The 15,660-nt window shown below is 46.6% G+C and overlaps 1 protein-coding gene across 9 annotated transcripts in view; it reads right to left on the bottom strand.

Moving 5' to 3' along the window:
* DENND2B (DENN domain containing 2B) overlaps positions 1-15,660 on the bottom strand; it is a 325,270-nt gene that overhangs the window by 81,754 nt on the left and 227,856 nt on the right. For all 9 annotated transcript variants that reach the window (XM_077286630.1, XM_077286626.1, XM_077286625.1 and 6 more), the window contains 5 exons: positions 7,000-7,148; positions 5,655-5,870; positions 4,019-4,115; positions 3,856-3,900; positions 2,709-2,893 (listed from right to left, as the gene is read on the bottom strand). In XM_077286630.1, the coding sequence (XP_077142745.1) occupies positions 2,709-2,893; positions 3,856-3,900; positions 4,019-4,115; positions 5,655-5,870; positions 7,000-7,148 (692 nt within the window). The remainder of the gene's footprint in view (positions 1-2,708; positions 2,894-3,855; positions 3,901-4,018; positions 4,116-5,654; positions 5,871-6,999; positions 7,149-15,660) is intronic.

Below are 15,660 nucleotides of genomic sequence, written 5' to 3' on the forward strand. Positions count from 1 at the left end.
AATCACCGCAATAGAAGCACAACCCATTTTTTCGTCTAAAATTCTGCCGTTCACTTCTGGACAGAATTCTATCACATTGCATATTCTCTGGCGTCTTCTCAGTAGACACCGCCAAATGGTGCACAGGTTTGCGCTCCCGCAGACGCCTATCGATCTGGATAGCCATTGTCATGGACTCATTCAGACCCGCAGGCACAGGGAACCCCACCATAACATCCTTAATGGCATCAGAGAGACCCTCTCTGAAATTCGCCGCCAGGGCGCACTCATTCCACTGAGTAAGCACAGCCCATTTACGGAATTTCTGGCAGTATATTTCAGCTTCGTCTTGCCCCTGAGATAGGGACATCAAGGCCTTTTCCGCCTGAAGTTCTAACTGAGGTTCCTCATAAAGCAACCCCAAGGCCAGAAAAAACGCATCCACATTGAGCAACGCAGGATCCCCTGGAGCCAATGCAAAAGCCCAATCCTGAGGGTCGCCCCGGAGCAAGGAAATCACAATCCTGACCTGCTGAGCAGGATCTCCAGCAGAGCGAGATTTCAGGGACAAAAACAACTTGCAATTATTTTTGAAATTTTGAAAGCAAGATCTATTCCCCGAGAAAAATTCAGGCAAAGGAATTCTAGGTTCAGATATAGGAACATGAACCACAAAATCTTGTAAATTTTGAACTTTCGTGGTGAGATTATGCAAACCTGCAGCTAAACTCTGAATATCCATTTTAAACAGGTGAACACAGAGCCATTCCAGGATTAGAAGGAGAGAGAGAGAGAAAGGCTGCAATATAGGCAGACTTGCAAGAGTTTCAATTACAAGCACACTCAGAACTGAAAAAAAAAAAATCTTCAGCAGACTCCTCTTTTCTCTCCTTTCTCTGTCAATTAATTTAACCCTTTTTGGCCGGTCAAACTGTTATGGTTCTCAATGGCAAGAGAACATAGCCCAGCCAACATAAGAACTAGCTCTTGGAAGGATGGAAACTAAACTGACCATGAACTAAACCTGCCGCACAACTAACAGTAGCCGGGTAGCGTAGCCTGCGTTTTATCCCTAGACGCCCAGCGCCAGCCGGAGGACTAACTAATCCTGGCAGAGGAAAATATAGTCCTGGCTCACCTCTAGAGAAATTTCCCCGAAAGGCAGACAGAGGCCCCCACAAATATTGGCGGTGATTTTAGATGAAATGACAAACGTAGTATGAAAATAGGTTTAGCAAAATTGAGGTCCGCTTACTAGATAGCAGGAAGACAGAAAGGGCACTTTCATGGTCAGCTGAAAACCCTATCAAAACACCATCCTGAAATTACTTTAAGACTCTAGTATTAACTCATAACATCAGAGTGGCAATTTCAGATCACAAGAGCTTTCCAGACACAGAAATGAAACTACAGCTGTGAACTGGAACAAAATGCAAAAACAAACAAGGACTAAAGTCCAACTTAGCTGGGAGTTGTCTAGCAGCAGGAACATGCACAGAAAGGCTTCTGATTACAATGTTGACCGGCATGGAAGTGACAGAGGAGCAAGGCTAAATAGCGACTCCCACATCCTGATGGAAACAGGTGAACAGAGAGGATGATGCACACCAGTTCAATTCCACCAGTGGCCACCGGGGGAGCCCAAAATCCAATTTCACAACAAGTATTATAGTAGTTATATTTCTGTACATAGGAGCAGTATTATAGTAGTTATATTTCTGTACATAGGGGCAGTATTAGGCTGGGTTCACATTGCGTTAACAGCAGCCCGTTCAACACACACGTTAACGGGCTGCTGTTAACGCAAGTGCCGGTATGGCTGTCCGCTAGCGCAAATAGAGCATCTGCTAGCTCTATCTGCGCTAGCAGTGACGGACCCGGAAACGCTGCAGCCCGCGTCTCAGGGTCCGTCACTCAATGACGGAACATCGCTAGTGCACGCCCATTGTGGGCGTGCGCTAGCGATGCGTCAGACATTGCATTCAATGGCGGCGTTAATGGACTATGTTACACCGCGTTATGCCGCGGTGTAACGTAGTCCATTTAACGGACGCGCAGAACGCAATGTGAACCTAGCCTTATAGTAGTTATATTCTTGTACATAGGGGGCAGTATTATAGTAGTTATATTATTGTACATGGGATAGTATTATAGTAGTCATGTTCTTGTACATAGGGGCAGTATTATAGTAGTTATATTCTTGTACATAGGGGCAGTATTATAGTAGTTATATTCTTGTACATAGGGGGCAGCATTATAGTAGTTATATTCTTGTACATGTTGTAGTAATATAGTAGTCATGTTCTTGTACATAGGGGCAGTATTATAGTAGTTATATTCTTGTACATAGGAGCAGTATTATAGTAGTTATATTATTGTACATGGGGTAGTATTATAGTAGTTATGTTCTTGTACATAGGGGCAGTATTATAGTAGTTATATTCTTGTACATAGGGGGCAGTATTACAGTAGTTATATTCTTGTACATAGGAACAGTATTATAGTAGTTATATTCTTGTACATAGGAGCAGTATTATAGTAGTTATATTCTTGTACATAGGAGCAGTATTATAGTAGTTATATTCTTGTACATAGGAGCAGTATTATAGTAGTTATATTCTTGTAGACAGGAGCAGTATTATAGTAGTTATATTCTCGTACATGGGGCAGTATTATAGTAGTTATATTCCTGTACATAGGGGCAGTATTATATTCTTATACACACATACCTTGGGAAACTGATACGTGACTTCAGGGATATAGGTGTTTTTTGATGGTTTTTTCTTCATAGAAACCACCACAAAATACTCAAACAGTTCTCGCTCCTGCCATTCGATCAGCTCCAATTCCAGTGTTCGGTAACTGGGGGCTCTGTTTAGCATGGACTGGATGAGGACCAAGCGTTGGGTATGTGCTGAAAGAGGAGCCCATTGACAAGTGTCAGTACATGTCACCTATGAATGGTGAGATACCACACAGGTGATAGATAATAATATATTATATATCTTACATATATTATTACAGCACTGAACCTTAAAGGGATAGAGATAAGAGGCCCCTCAGTCTCCAGGACAGATATAGGTGCCAGACATCCAATCAAGATGCCGATGAGAGATTCATGTGATAAAATGGGGGCCTGTGTGTCCTGAAGTCGCGTTGTCTTTGAAGACATTGTCCATAAAGCATCATTACCTGCATCTCTCAGCGCCATCTTGACTAGATGTTTTGCGCCTTTATGGTTCTGATGACTGTACACCTTGCCGGACCCGGCACAGAGCGGCAGCATTTCCATCTGATCACTGTAAAATCATCCTAGCACAACTCCGCAGGGTGAACCTATATCTTCCTGCTCCTACTTCGCACCTTTCTTGGAACGTACTCACCTTGTAGCGCCCCCTTCTGGTCTGGTTTATAACAGCACCCGAAGAGCTGAAACATTCGGTATAAGTCACTTTTGTAATCATTTGTGCTCCTCAGTGCTGTCGGGTTACACTCGGCTATGATCATCACTGTTATGTGACTTTACACCACATTATTGCCATTCTAAATAAAACGATGTTACCCAAGTTGTCCCAGGAGCAATTACAGAGTCTAAATGAAGCAATAAATTCTACAGCTCATTTACATATCAGAAAAATATGATTTTTTCTTAAATAAGACTTCGGATTCATTTTTATTCAGTTTCCTATGAAAAAAACATAGTGGAAGCAATGTGACTTCAGCGGAGTTGCACGGTCTGTTGGAGCCTGGCGTCGTCTTGCAGCAATTCCCGGCTTCATCAGAGACTCCCAATGCCGTCCTGTCTGTCCACCATGCTTTACACTGCGGCTTGGCTTCTATTTCCCTGAAGGTAAATCACACAGATTCGCTGCTCACCTTTGAAGCGGTCGTCTGAGTCGCTTTCACTCTCACTGTTGTCATCTGCATAAAGAAGAAAATATCACTGTGAATGTATTACTGGGATTCTCCATAAATCCCGACAGATCCCAGACCAGGCGGGTGCAGCACGGTCACATGATCAGGTCACATGATCCACTACCTCGCAGCGATGCCGTCTCCACGCTGGACATGGAAAGCTTCTTTAACCTTTTCTTGCCTCGCTTGGCGTTGTAGATGGAGTTGATCCTCTGCACGAGCTGCAATACAGGATTATTGACAAGCTAGCCCTCCAGAGTCACAATGATGGCTGCTCATTTATCACACAGCCATTATCAGTGATTCAGCTGTACTGCACTGTCTATTGCAGCCCGTGGTTGTCCCAAGGGTCAGATCACGTTATACAGATGCAGCAGGTCATAACAGCCAGAGGCACAGCAGGTCATAACAGCCAGAGGCACAGCAGGTCATAACAGCCAGAGGCGCAGCAGGTCATAACAGCCAGAGGCACAGCAGGTCAGAACAGCCAGAGGCACAGCAGGTCAGAACAGCCAGAGGCACAGCAGGTCAGAACAGCCAGAGGCACAGCAGGTCAGAACAGCCAGAGGCACAGCAGGTCAGAACAGCCAGAGGCACAGCAGGTCATAACAGCCAGAGGCACAGCAGGTCATAACAGCCAGAGGCACAGCAGGTCATAACAGCCAAAGGTACAGCAGGTCATAACAGCCAGAGGCACAGCAGGTCATAACAGCCAGAGGCACAGCAGGTCATAACAGCCACAGGCACAGCAGGTCATAACAGCCAGAGGCGCAGCAGGTCATAACAGCCAGAGGCGCAGCAGGTCATAACAGCCAGAGGCACAGCAGGTCAAAACAGCCAGAGGCACAGCAGGTCATAACAGCCAGAGGCACAGCAGGTCAGAACAGCCAGAGGCACAGCAGGTCAGAACAGCCAGAGGTACAGCAGGTCATAACAGCCAGAGGCACAGCAGGTCATAACAGCCAGAGGCACAGCAGGTCATAACAGCCAAAGGTACAGCAGGTCATAACAGCCAGAGGCACAGCAGGTCATAACAGCCAGAGGCACAGCAGGTCATAACAGCCAGAGGCACAGCAGGTCATAACAGCCAGAGGCACAGCAGGTCATAACAGCCAGAGGCACAGCAGGTCATAACAGCCAGAGGCACAGCAGGTCATAACAGCCAGAGGCACAGCAGGTCATAACAGCCAGAGGCACAGCAGGTCATAACAGCCAGAGGCACAGCAGGTCATAACAGCCAGAGGCACAGCAGGTCATAACAGCCAGAGGCACAGCAGGTCATAACAGCCAGAGAGTCAGCAGGCCATAACAGCAAGAGGCACAGCATGTCATAACAGCTAGAGGCACAGCAGGTCATAACAGCCAGAGAGTCAGCAGGCCATAACAGCCAGAGGTACAGCAGGGCATAACAGCAAGAGGCACAGCAGGTCATAACAGCCAGACGCGCAGCAGGTCATAACAGCCCGAGACTAAGCAGGCCATAACAGCCAGAGGGCTCTACAAAGTACTACAGAGGCTGGTCATGAAGTAGTGAATAATCCCAAGACGGCAGGAGTCAGTAAAATGGGCATTTTGTGGTGAATTTGGGGAGACAACTTGTTATACTAGTTGTCTTCGGCCATTTAAATTGTTCTTATTTCATTGCTTTATTTGAAAAGGGCAGAAAGTTTGTAAATTAAGTTTTAACCAATACATCGAATCTGCACTAGGGTGAGGGGATCATTTACAATGCCGCTGCAGACCATCCATCAAGAGCTTACCTTGGGGATTCGCCGGGCCCTACGTGATGACAGGAGCCCGCTGGTGGTGCTGAGGCTGTCTTCATTCAGGCTGGAGGGGGATGGTGGGATTGTCAGCTGTGCCAGGAGCAGCATGTCATCATGGCTGTGCCGCTTTGGCAGACGAGCTGAACGATGATCTTTTCTTTCGGAGGAATTTCCAACTCGCAGTGATTGGCTGCCACTCTTAGACGTTACCTAAAGTTAGGAGGGTGGACGTTAGAGACAGCAGGAGCTCACACAGGTAAACAAGGACCCTCTAGGGATGGCTTTAGGGTCACTTGTTTTTCCAGTTTCCAACAAAAAAAAGTTGACTTCTGAACATTATTCTGCCTGCAGTGTAAAGAATGAACGTTTTCCTTCTGGTCATTGCTACCTAAATTTACAGGTGTCAAAACGGAGGCCGCCTTTCTTTACACTGCAGCGTGTATCCAAACACCTGGTAACAGAGATCACACTGCGACTTCTTCCCTTCCAGGTTATAGATTTCATTATGTGAGGCGATCAATGAGGATTACCGTTATGTTAATCACTTGGCTCCAGAAAGCGAAAATTCAGCAATATTCAGTCGCACCTGACGAGGTGCAGAAATAATATGTGGCACAATTCCCTGTAAGTAATCGCCGCAGTCATTGAGTGCAGTATATGGTCACTGGATAGAGAAACAATCACAGATTCCGGTCACCGAGCGGTGGATCCCTGAACTTTATATGAATTGATCTACTAATACATTTTGTAGCTGGAAACACTTCTCTCGGGGACCACCACGGTAGGGTTGGTACCACCAGTCTGATATGTGAGCACTGGTAGGATCGACTAGTAATGTCTGCTCTGTATGAACAGGATACGCAGAGATAGAGCAAAGTGTCATGTCCATACAGTGCAGCCTGGTGCATCCATCCTGCACTGGGGCTGAAGGTGGTAACATGAAGGACTGACTAATAACCCCTGTATATAATGAACGCGTTCATGCTGGGGGGTTATGTAACTAAAGATGAACAGTCGCATAAGGAAAGAGTTCAGAGACTTTCTAACCAACCATGTGTTACATATCCTCATCTCTGCTTGCTGTAATGAATGGTAACGGCACAGATCTCTCTCCTGTCCTGAGAGTTTGCTGCAATATATCAGTCTGGGGTCTACTGTGTAGATTAGACACAACTATAACATCCCCAAACTATGAGAAGTAGTAAGTCAGTACAAGAATGACAACAAGCAGAGATCTTAAAAATGGCGAGGATATGACACCCAGAAAGTAACAGAACTTTTTATTATTACATGATTGTTGACCCCTTCAACTGTACATGATGCAGAGGGGGCTGCGTACCTGGGTGGGCGCCGTGTACTTCCGGTCTGGCGTCCTCAGCATCCTGTTTGAAGGCGGCTTCGAACTGTCAGGTGACAGCTGGGATTTGCGGGCCAAGTGTCGTCCCTTCAGGTCCACATCCTCGTAAGGGTTTTCCTTGGGCGAGTCGCCTTGTTTTTTAACCGAGAAGTAAAAACAGACTCAAGTTTAGAAAAATACGAAGATGTGAAATGAACGCGAACTGCTCAGCAAAATCTCCGAAGATTCCTGCGTGACTCATTCCCCCATCTGCAGCTGGGATCTGGCACCATGTCCTCCCGTATCCATCCTAGTGCACACAAAGAATTCGCTCCGCAGATCCGCCAGCTGCGCCGTCTCTCTGGATCAGGCTCTGGTGAGCGGGAATGGCTGGGGTCTTCCCAAGAGCTGCCATCTACCCCCTGACTAATGAAGTCCTACAGCAGAAGAGGGGCCGGTTAACCCCTCCAGCCGCAGTCTGGTCTCATCTGAGCCACAGTGACGTGCGAGAGGGACGGGATCATAATTATTAATATACCAGAGCTGCGCAAATCCCAGGAATCAGGGAGAAGACGCCAAAGTATGATTCCTGCAGATCCTACAAATCTGGGACATGTTCTAGACTCGAGTTCTGGATACCTGAGCGTTGCACTGGCCACATACGTCCTATGAGAACGGAGCCCACCAGTGCTCCAGTCTGTGGGCGCAGCATGCACCATTGTAGGGCTGAGGGATGGTGCGGGGATGGGCAAGAATACAGCTGGGAGCAACGGAAAAAGTCAACCAGACCCTAATCCTGACAAAATCCCCAAAACCAGATCCTCCAGCCGCTTTACTCCAAAGTGGGCTTTCTACCCGCCGGATGTCTGGCGGCCCCTTATCTCCCCTTCATGTCATGTAGCAGAGAACTTCGTGGGGACTGATAGCCATGAGCCACAACCACGGGCATGAAGAGCTTAGTCTATGCAGGCCTGAGAATTGGATAATGGAAAGGTCTTATTGCTTTAATTCCTCAGCATTTTCAGGAGCTCTGCTGGCAGTCAGTGAAGAAACAGTCATTGCAAATGGCTGTAGTAACATTGCTGTAACTAACTGTGCACCTGTGGGACAAGGACAGCAGTGCAGGTTCACATTCACAGCAAGCAGAGTTCTTGAGAAGGCAGACGAAATGATCCATAAATACTTGTAGAAACGTTTCTGAACTTCTCTGCAGGCTGGAGACACACCAGCGTACGGCATCGGATACCATCTACTAATGACCCTGGTTTCCAGCTTCGCTGCAAGCGTGAGCCGAGCGTCAGTGCTCTGATCCTCTGAGAAGAGAGAATGGCAGCACAGGCCTGGAGGAGACGGGGAAAGTAACTCCTCCATCTCCACCATGGCCGGACATCGGACTGGGATGACATCTGAGTGGAGTCCGAAGTTTCACACGCGCTCAGAGACTTGTATGGATTAGAGTGAGCAGAGTGTCGCTGAATGGGCATGAGACAATAATGGCCGATCTGCCCTGCCCCACTGGGCCGAGCGCTGTCCGGTAATATCACATCGCACCGGCCGTGTTAGACACTAGTGTGACCCCGGACTAAAGACGACTGGAGGCCGATCAGATGAAAACCAATGATACATTGCTTAACTGATCGTCTCCCCAGAAATGTCGCCACGTTCTGCTGCAGTTCTCCTTCACTGTAGGAAATTAGAGAATTGTGACCACTGAGCCAGTTTTCTGTCAGACCCAATGTCCCCATGAAGGGTCCTCTCCCTGTAATTCTCCTGAAATACTCTGTGCAGCTTGCGATCCTGTTCATTCCACAATGTCACTTCCGTAGGATCAGCGGATAATTCTGCTGAAATACTCTGTAATGCTGGGACCCCGTTATCTTCCTTATTTTACTTTCAGCCAGTGAAGGCCAAAAAGATTAGCACGCTCCTCTCCGGAGAAACTCTGTGCTGTGGACCCTTTTCCTCTGCCTCCTCCGATAAGAGAAGCACATTCTTCTCCTGAAACCCTCTGTGCTGCTGTAAGCATTCCCAATCAGTCTGCCGGGCCTCTATACATAATAGGGGCCAGGTAAACCCCGTTCCTGCAGCCCCGGACTGCGGGCAGACCGGAGATTGCTCTCCTGCGCCTGGTAATAAAATGATTACTGCAGAGATTAGGACATAAACGTTTCCTTCTCTTCCTGTCCCAAATTAATTCAATGAGAGAATTTAGCAACTGGAGTAAATTCTATTGATTCCAAATCTCTGCAGAATGCGGCAGCAGATCACTCCCATCGTCCAGAGGAGGGGAATCCGGTGGGGGTGCAGCGGTGCCACCACCTCTCTCCCCTCACTACAGGTTTATACACAAGAGCGACTCTTCACATGGATACGGATGGTCGCTGCGGCTCCAATTCTGAGAAGACATCGGCCAAGTCTCCGGTCTGGGACCAATCTGCCATTCTCAGGATAAGAAGCGGCCTGAAGAGGGGACTGGGGGAAAGGATCTGATATCAGGGGACCGCCCCAGAAAGCAAGTCACCAGATCCCAACAACAGGAGCATATCCGACTCTGGTCACAGCGAGAGCTGCACCCCAAGCTATAACGTGCCTGATACTCTAGTCACTGTGAGAGCTGCACCCCAAGCTATAACGTGCCTGATACTCTAGTCACCGAAAGAGCTGTACCCCAACTATGAAGCTATAACGTGCCTGATACTCTAGTCACTGCTAGAGCTGCACCCCAAGTATGAAGCAACAACATGCCTAATACTCTAGTAACTGCGAGAGCTGTACCCCAAGGATGAAGCTACAACATGCATGATACTCTAGTCACTGCGAGAGCTGCACCCCAAGCTATACTGTGCCTGATACTCTAGTCACGGCTAGAGCTGCACTCCAAGTATAAAGCTATAACATGCCTTATACTCTAGTCACTGCAAGAGCTGCACCCCAAGTATGAAGCTATAACGTGCCTAATACTCTAGTCACTGCGAGAGCTGCACCCCAAGTATGAAGCTACAACGTGCCTAATACTCTACAACGTGCCTAATACTCTAGTCACTGCGAGAGCTACACCCCAAGCTATAATGTGCCTGATACTCTAGTCACTGCTAGATCTGTACCCCAAGTATGAAGCTTCAATGTGCCTAATACTCTAGTCACTGCGAGAGCTGCACCCCAAGTATGAAGTTATAACGTGCCTAATACGCTAGTCACTGCGAGAGCTGCACCCCAACTATGAAGATACAATGTGCCTAATACTCTAGTCACTGCGAGAGCTGCAACCCAAGCTATAACGTGCCTGATACTATAGTAACTGCGAGAGCTGCACCCCAACTATGAAGCTATAACGTGCCTGATACTATAGTAACTGTGAGAACTGCACCCCAACTATGAAGCTATAACGTGCCTAATACTCTAGTCACTGCTAGAGCTGCACCCCAAGTATGAACCAACAACATGCCTAATACTCTAGTCTCTGCGAGAGCTGTACCCCAAGGATGAAGCTACAATGTGCATGATACTCTAGTCACTGCGAGAGCTGCACCCCAAGCTATACTGTGCCTGATACTCTAGTCACGGCTAGAGCTGCACTCCAAGTATAAAGCTATAACATGCCTTATACTCTAGTCACTGCAAGAGCTGCACCCCAAGTATGAAGCTATAATGTGCCTAATACTCTAGTCACTGCGAGAGCTGCACCCCAACTATGAAGCTACAATGTGCCTAATAATCTAGTCACTGCGAGAGCTGCAACCCAACCTATAACGTGCTTGATACTCTAGTCACTGCAAGAGCTGGACCCCAACTATGAAGCTATAACGTGCCTAATACTCTAGTCACTGCGAGAGCTGCACCCGAAGTATGAAAAAATAACGTGCTAATACTCTAGTCACTGCTAGAGCTGCATCCCAAGTATGAAGCTATAACGTGCCTAATACTCTAGTCACTGCAAGAGCTGCACCCCAAGTAAGAAGCTATAATGTTCCTAATACTCTAGTCACTGCGAGAGCTGCACCCCAACTATGAAGCTACAATGTGCCTAATACTCTAGTCACTGCGAGAGCTGCAACCCAACCTATAACGTGCTTGATACTCTAGTCACTGCGAGAGCTGGACCCCAACTATGAAGCTATAATGTGCCTAATACTCTAGTCACTGCGAGAGCTGCACCCCAAGTATGAAGCTATAACGTGCCTAATACTCTAGTCACTGCGAGAGCTGCACCCCAAGTATGAAGCTAGAACGTGCCTAATACTCTAATATAATAATAAAACAACACGGCACTCGCAGTAGTATATAGAGTAGGTGCTCAAGTAGGGTATCCAGCATAACAAATCCAAATCCGAAAAAACTTGGCACTCTAGATGAACAACTATCATATGCAAAAGGTTTATTGATGTGCATCCATAAAGGCAAGTCGAACGTTTTCGGTCCACATCCGGACCTTCATCAGAACAAATATACTGGATGCAGCAAGAAGTCCTGTCCACGTAGGCGCACATGTGATGCGACCGGAGTCGCTGGGCAAATGGCGCCAGAATTGCAGGGGTGTCTATACTTTTGGCCACAACTGTATAACGTGCCTAATACTCTAGTCACTGCAAGAGCTGCATCTCAAGTGTGAAGCTATAACGTGCCTAATACTCTAGTCACTTCTAGAGCTGCACCCCAAATATGAAGCTATAACGTGCCTTATACTCTAGTCACTGCTAGAGCTGAATCCCAAGTATGAAGCTATAACGTGCCTTATACTCTAGTCACTGCTAGAGCTGCATCCCAAGTATGAAGCTAAAACGTACCTAATACTCTAGTCACTTCTAGAGCTGTATCCCAAGCATGAAGTTATAACGTGCCTAATACTCTAGCCACTTCTAGAGATGTATCCAAAGTATGAAGTTATAACGAGCGTAATACTCTAGTCACTTCTAGAGCTGCACCCAAGTATGAAGCTATAATGTGCCTAATACTCTAGTCACTTCAAGAGCTGTATCCCAAGTAGAAGAGCCGTGCTTATAGAAGAGCCGTGCTTATAGAAGAGCTGTGCAGAAGAGCTGTGCTTATAGAAGAGCTGTGCTTACAGAAGAGCCGTGCTTATAGAAGAGCCGTGCTTATAGAAGAGCCGTGCTTACAGAAGAGTCGTGCTTATAGAAGAGCCGTGCTTATAGAAGAGCCGTGCTTATAGAAGAGCTGTGCTTATAGAAGAGCTGTGCTTATAGAAGAGCCGTGCTTATAGAAGAGCTGTGCTTATAGAAGAGCCGTGCTTATAGAAGAGCCGTGCTTATAGAAGAGCTGTGCTTATAGAAGAGCCGTGCTTACAGAAGAGCTGTGCTTATAGAAGAGCTGTGCAGAAGAGCTGTGCTTATAGAAGAGCCGTACTTATAGAAGAGCTGTGCTTATAGAAGAGCTGTGCTTATAGAAGAGCCGTGCTTACAGAAGAGCTGTGCTTATAGAAGAGCTGTGCTTATAGAAGAGCCGTACTTATAGAAGAGCTGTGCAGAAGAGCTGTGCTTATAGAAGAGCTGTGCTTATAGAAGAGCTGTGCAGAAGAGCCGTGCTTATAGAAGAGCTGTGCTTATAGAAGAGCTGTGCAGAAGAGCCGTGCTTACAGAAGAGCCGTGTTTATATAAGAGCTGTGCAGAAGAGCTGTGCTTATAGAAGAGCTGTGCTTATAGAAGAGCCGTGCTTATAGAAGAGCTGTGCTTATAGAAGAGCTGTGCTTATAGAAGAGCTGTGCTTATAGAAGAGCTGTGCAGAAGAGCCGTGCTTACAGAAGAGCCGTGTTTATATAAGAGCTGTGCAGAAGAGCCGTGCTTATAGAAGAGCTGTGCTTATAGAAGAGCCGTGCTTATAGAAGAGCTGTGCTTATAGAAGAGCTGTGCAGAAGAGCCGTGCTTATAGAAGAGCTGTGCAGAAGAGCTGTGCTTACAGAAGAGCCGTGTTTATATAAGAGCTGTGCAGAAGAGCTGTGCTTATAGAAGAGCTGTGCTTATAGAAGAGCCGTGCTTATAGAAGAGCCGTGCTTATAGAAGAGCTGTGCAGAAGAGCCGTGTTTATATAAGAGCTGTGCATAAGAGCTGTGCTTATAGAAGAGCCGTGCTTATAGAAGAGCTGTGCTTATAGAAGAGCCATGCTTATAGAAGAGCCGTGTTTATAGAAGAGCCATGTTTATATAAGAGCTGTGCAGAAGAGCTGTGCTTATAGAAGAGCTGTGCTTATAGAAGAGCTGTGCTTATAGAAGAGCTGTGCTTATAGAAGAGCCGTGCTTATAGAAGAGCCGTGCTTATAGAAGAGCCGTGCTTATAGAAGAGCCGTGCTTATAGAAGAGCCGTGCTTATAGAAGAGCTGTGCATAAGAGCTGTGCTTATAGAAGAGCTGTGCAGAAGAGCCATGCTTATAGAAGAGCTGTGGAGAAGACTTGTGCAGAAGACCTGTGCAGAAGAGATGTGCAGAAGAGCTGTGCATGGGCGGCCAGCAGTCCAGTCCTACAGACACACAACAGCACCCAGTATCTATCAAACTTCTGGTGTATCCCGTGAATGCTCCATAGATGTTGGCTATAGATATAACATCCAGAGCTCAGGCGATCACACACGATCTGGACAGGTTTCCTGATGCGTAGAAATCAGATTCTGTCTAGCGCAATAAGATCTCCCCACAAACAGATCTGGTGTCTTTACAGCTTCAATCCATTTCCCAGGAGAAATTTGTCACACGAAAACAAATATCTTCCGTGTCACGAGGGACGGAAGGAAACCTGCCCGATCAGCCTCCAGAATAGAAGAGCTGTGCTTACAGAAAAGCTGTGCTTATAGAAGAGCTGTGCAGAAGAGGCGTGCTTATAGAAGAGCCGTGCTTACAAAAGAGCCGTGCTTATAGAAGAGCCGTGCTTATAGAAGAGCTGTGCTTATAGAAGAGCTGTGCTTATAGAAGAGCTGTGCTTATAGAAGAGCCGTGCTTATAGAAGAGCCGTGCTTACAGAAGAGCCGTGCTTATAGAAGAGCTGTGCTTATAGAAGAGCTGTGCTTATAGAAGAGCTGTGCTTATAGAAGAGCTGTGCTTATAGAAGAGCTGTGCTTACAGAAGAGCCGTGCTTATAGAAGAGCCGTGCTTATAGAAGAGCTGTGCTTATAGAAGAGCTGTGCTTATAGAAGAGCTGTGCTTATAGAAGAGCTGTGCTTATAGAATAGCTGTGCAGAAGAGCTGTGCTTATAGAAGAGCCGTGCTTATAGAAGAGCCGTGCTTACAGAAGAGCCGTGCTTATAGAAGAGCCGTGCTTATAGAAGAGCCGTGCTTATAGAAGAGCCGTGCTTATAGAAGAGCTGTGCTTATAGAAGAGCTGTGCTTATAGAAGAGCTGTGCTTATAGAAGAGCTGTGCTTATAGAAGAGCTGTGCTTATAGAAGAGCTGTGCTTTTGGAATAGCTGTGCAGAAGAGCTGTGCTTATAGAAGAGCCGTGCTTACAGAAGAGCCGTGCTTATAGAAGAGCCGTGCTTATATAAGAGCTGTGCTTACAGAAGAGCCGTGCTTATATAAGAGCTGTGCTTACAGAAGAGCCGTGCTTATAGAAGAGCCGTGCTTATATAAGAGCTGTGCTTACAGAAGAGTCGTGCTTATAGAAGAGCTGTGCTTATAGAAGAGCTGTGCTTATAGAAGAGCTGTGCTTATAGAAGAGCTGTGCTTATAGAAGAGCTGTGCTTATAGAAGAGCTGTGCTTATAGAAGAGCTGTGCTTATAGAAGAGCTGTGCTTATAGAAGAGCTGAGCTTATAGAATAGCTGTGCAGAAGAGCTGTGCTTACAGAAGAGCCGTGCTTATAGAAGAGCCGTGCTTATATAAGAGCTGTGCTTATAGAAGAGCCGTGCTTATAGAAGAGCCGTGCTTATAGAGAAGCCGTGCTTATAGAAGAGCTGTGCTTATAGAAGAGCTGTGCTTGTAGAAGAGCTGTGCTTGTAGAAGAGCTGTGCTTATAGAAGAGCCGTGCTTACAGAAGAGCTGTGCTTATAGAAGAGCCGTGCTTATAGAAGAGCCGTGCTTATAGAGAAGCCGTGCTTATAGAAGAGCTGTGCTTATAGAAGAGCTGTGCTTGTAGAAGAGCTGTGCTTGTAGAAGAGCTGTGCTTATAGAAGAGCCGTGCTTACAGAAGAGCTGTGCTTATAGAAGAGCTGCGCTTATAGAAGAGCTGTGCAGAAGAGCTGTGCTTATAGAAGAGCCGTACTTATAGAAGAGCTGTGCAGAAGAGCTGTGCTTATAGAAGAGCTGTGCAGAAGAGCCGTGCTTATAGAAGAGCTGTGCTTATAGAAGAGCTGTGCTTACAGAAGAGCCGTGTTTATATAAGAGCTGTGCAGAAGAGCTGTGCTTATAGAAGAGCTGAGCTTATAGAATAGCTGTGCAGAAGAGCTGTGCTTACAGAAGAGCCGTGCTTATAGAAGAGCCGTGCTTATATAAGAGCTGTGCTTATAGAAGAGCCGTGCTTATAGAAGAGCCGTGCTTATAGAGAAGCAGTGCTTATAGAAGAGCTGTGCTTATAGAAGAGCTGTGCTTGTAGAAGAGCTGTGCTTGTAGAAGAGCTGTGCTTGTAGAAGAGCTGTGCTTATAGAAGAGCCGTGCTTATATAAGAGCTGTGCTTATAGAAGAGCCGTGCTTATAGAAGAGCCGTGCTTATAGAGAAGCCGTGCTTATA

This window comes from Ranitomeya variabilis, chromosome 2 (genome assembly GCF_051348905.1).
Source record: "Ranitomeya variabilis isolate aRanVar5 chromosome 2, aRanVar5.hap1, whole genome shotgun sequence".
NCBI classification, from domain to species: domain Eukaryota; kingdom Metazoa; phylum Chordata; class Amphibia; order Anura; family Dendrobatidae; genus Ranitomeya; species Ranitomeya variabilis.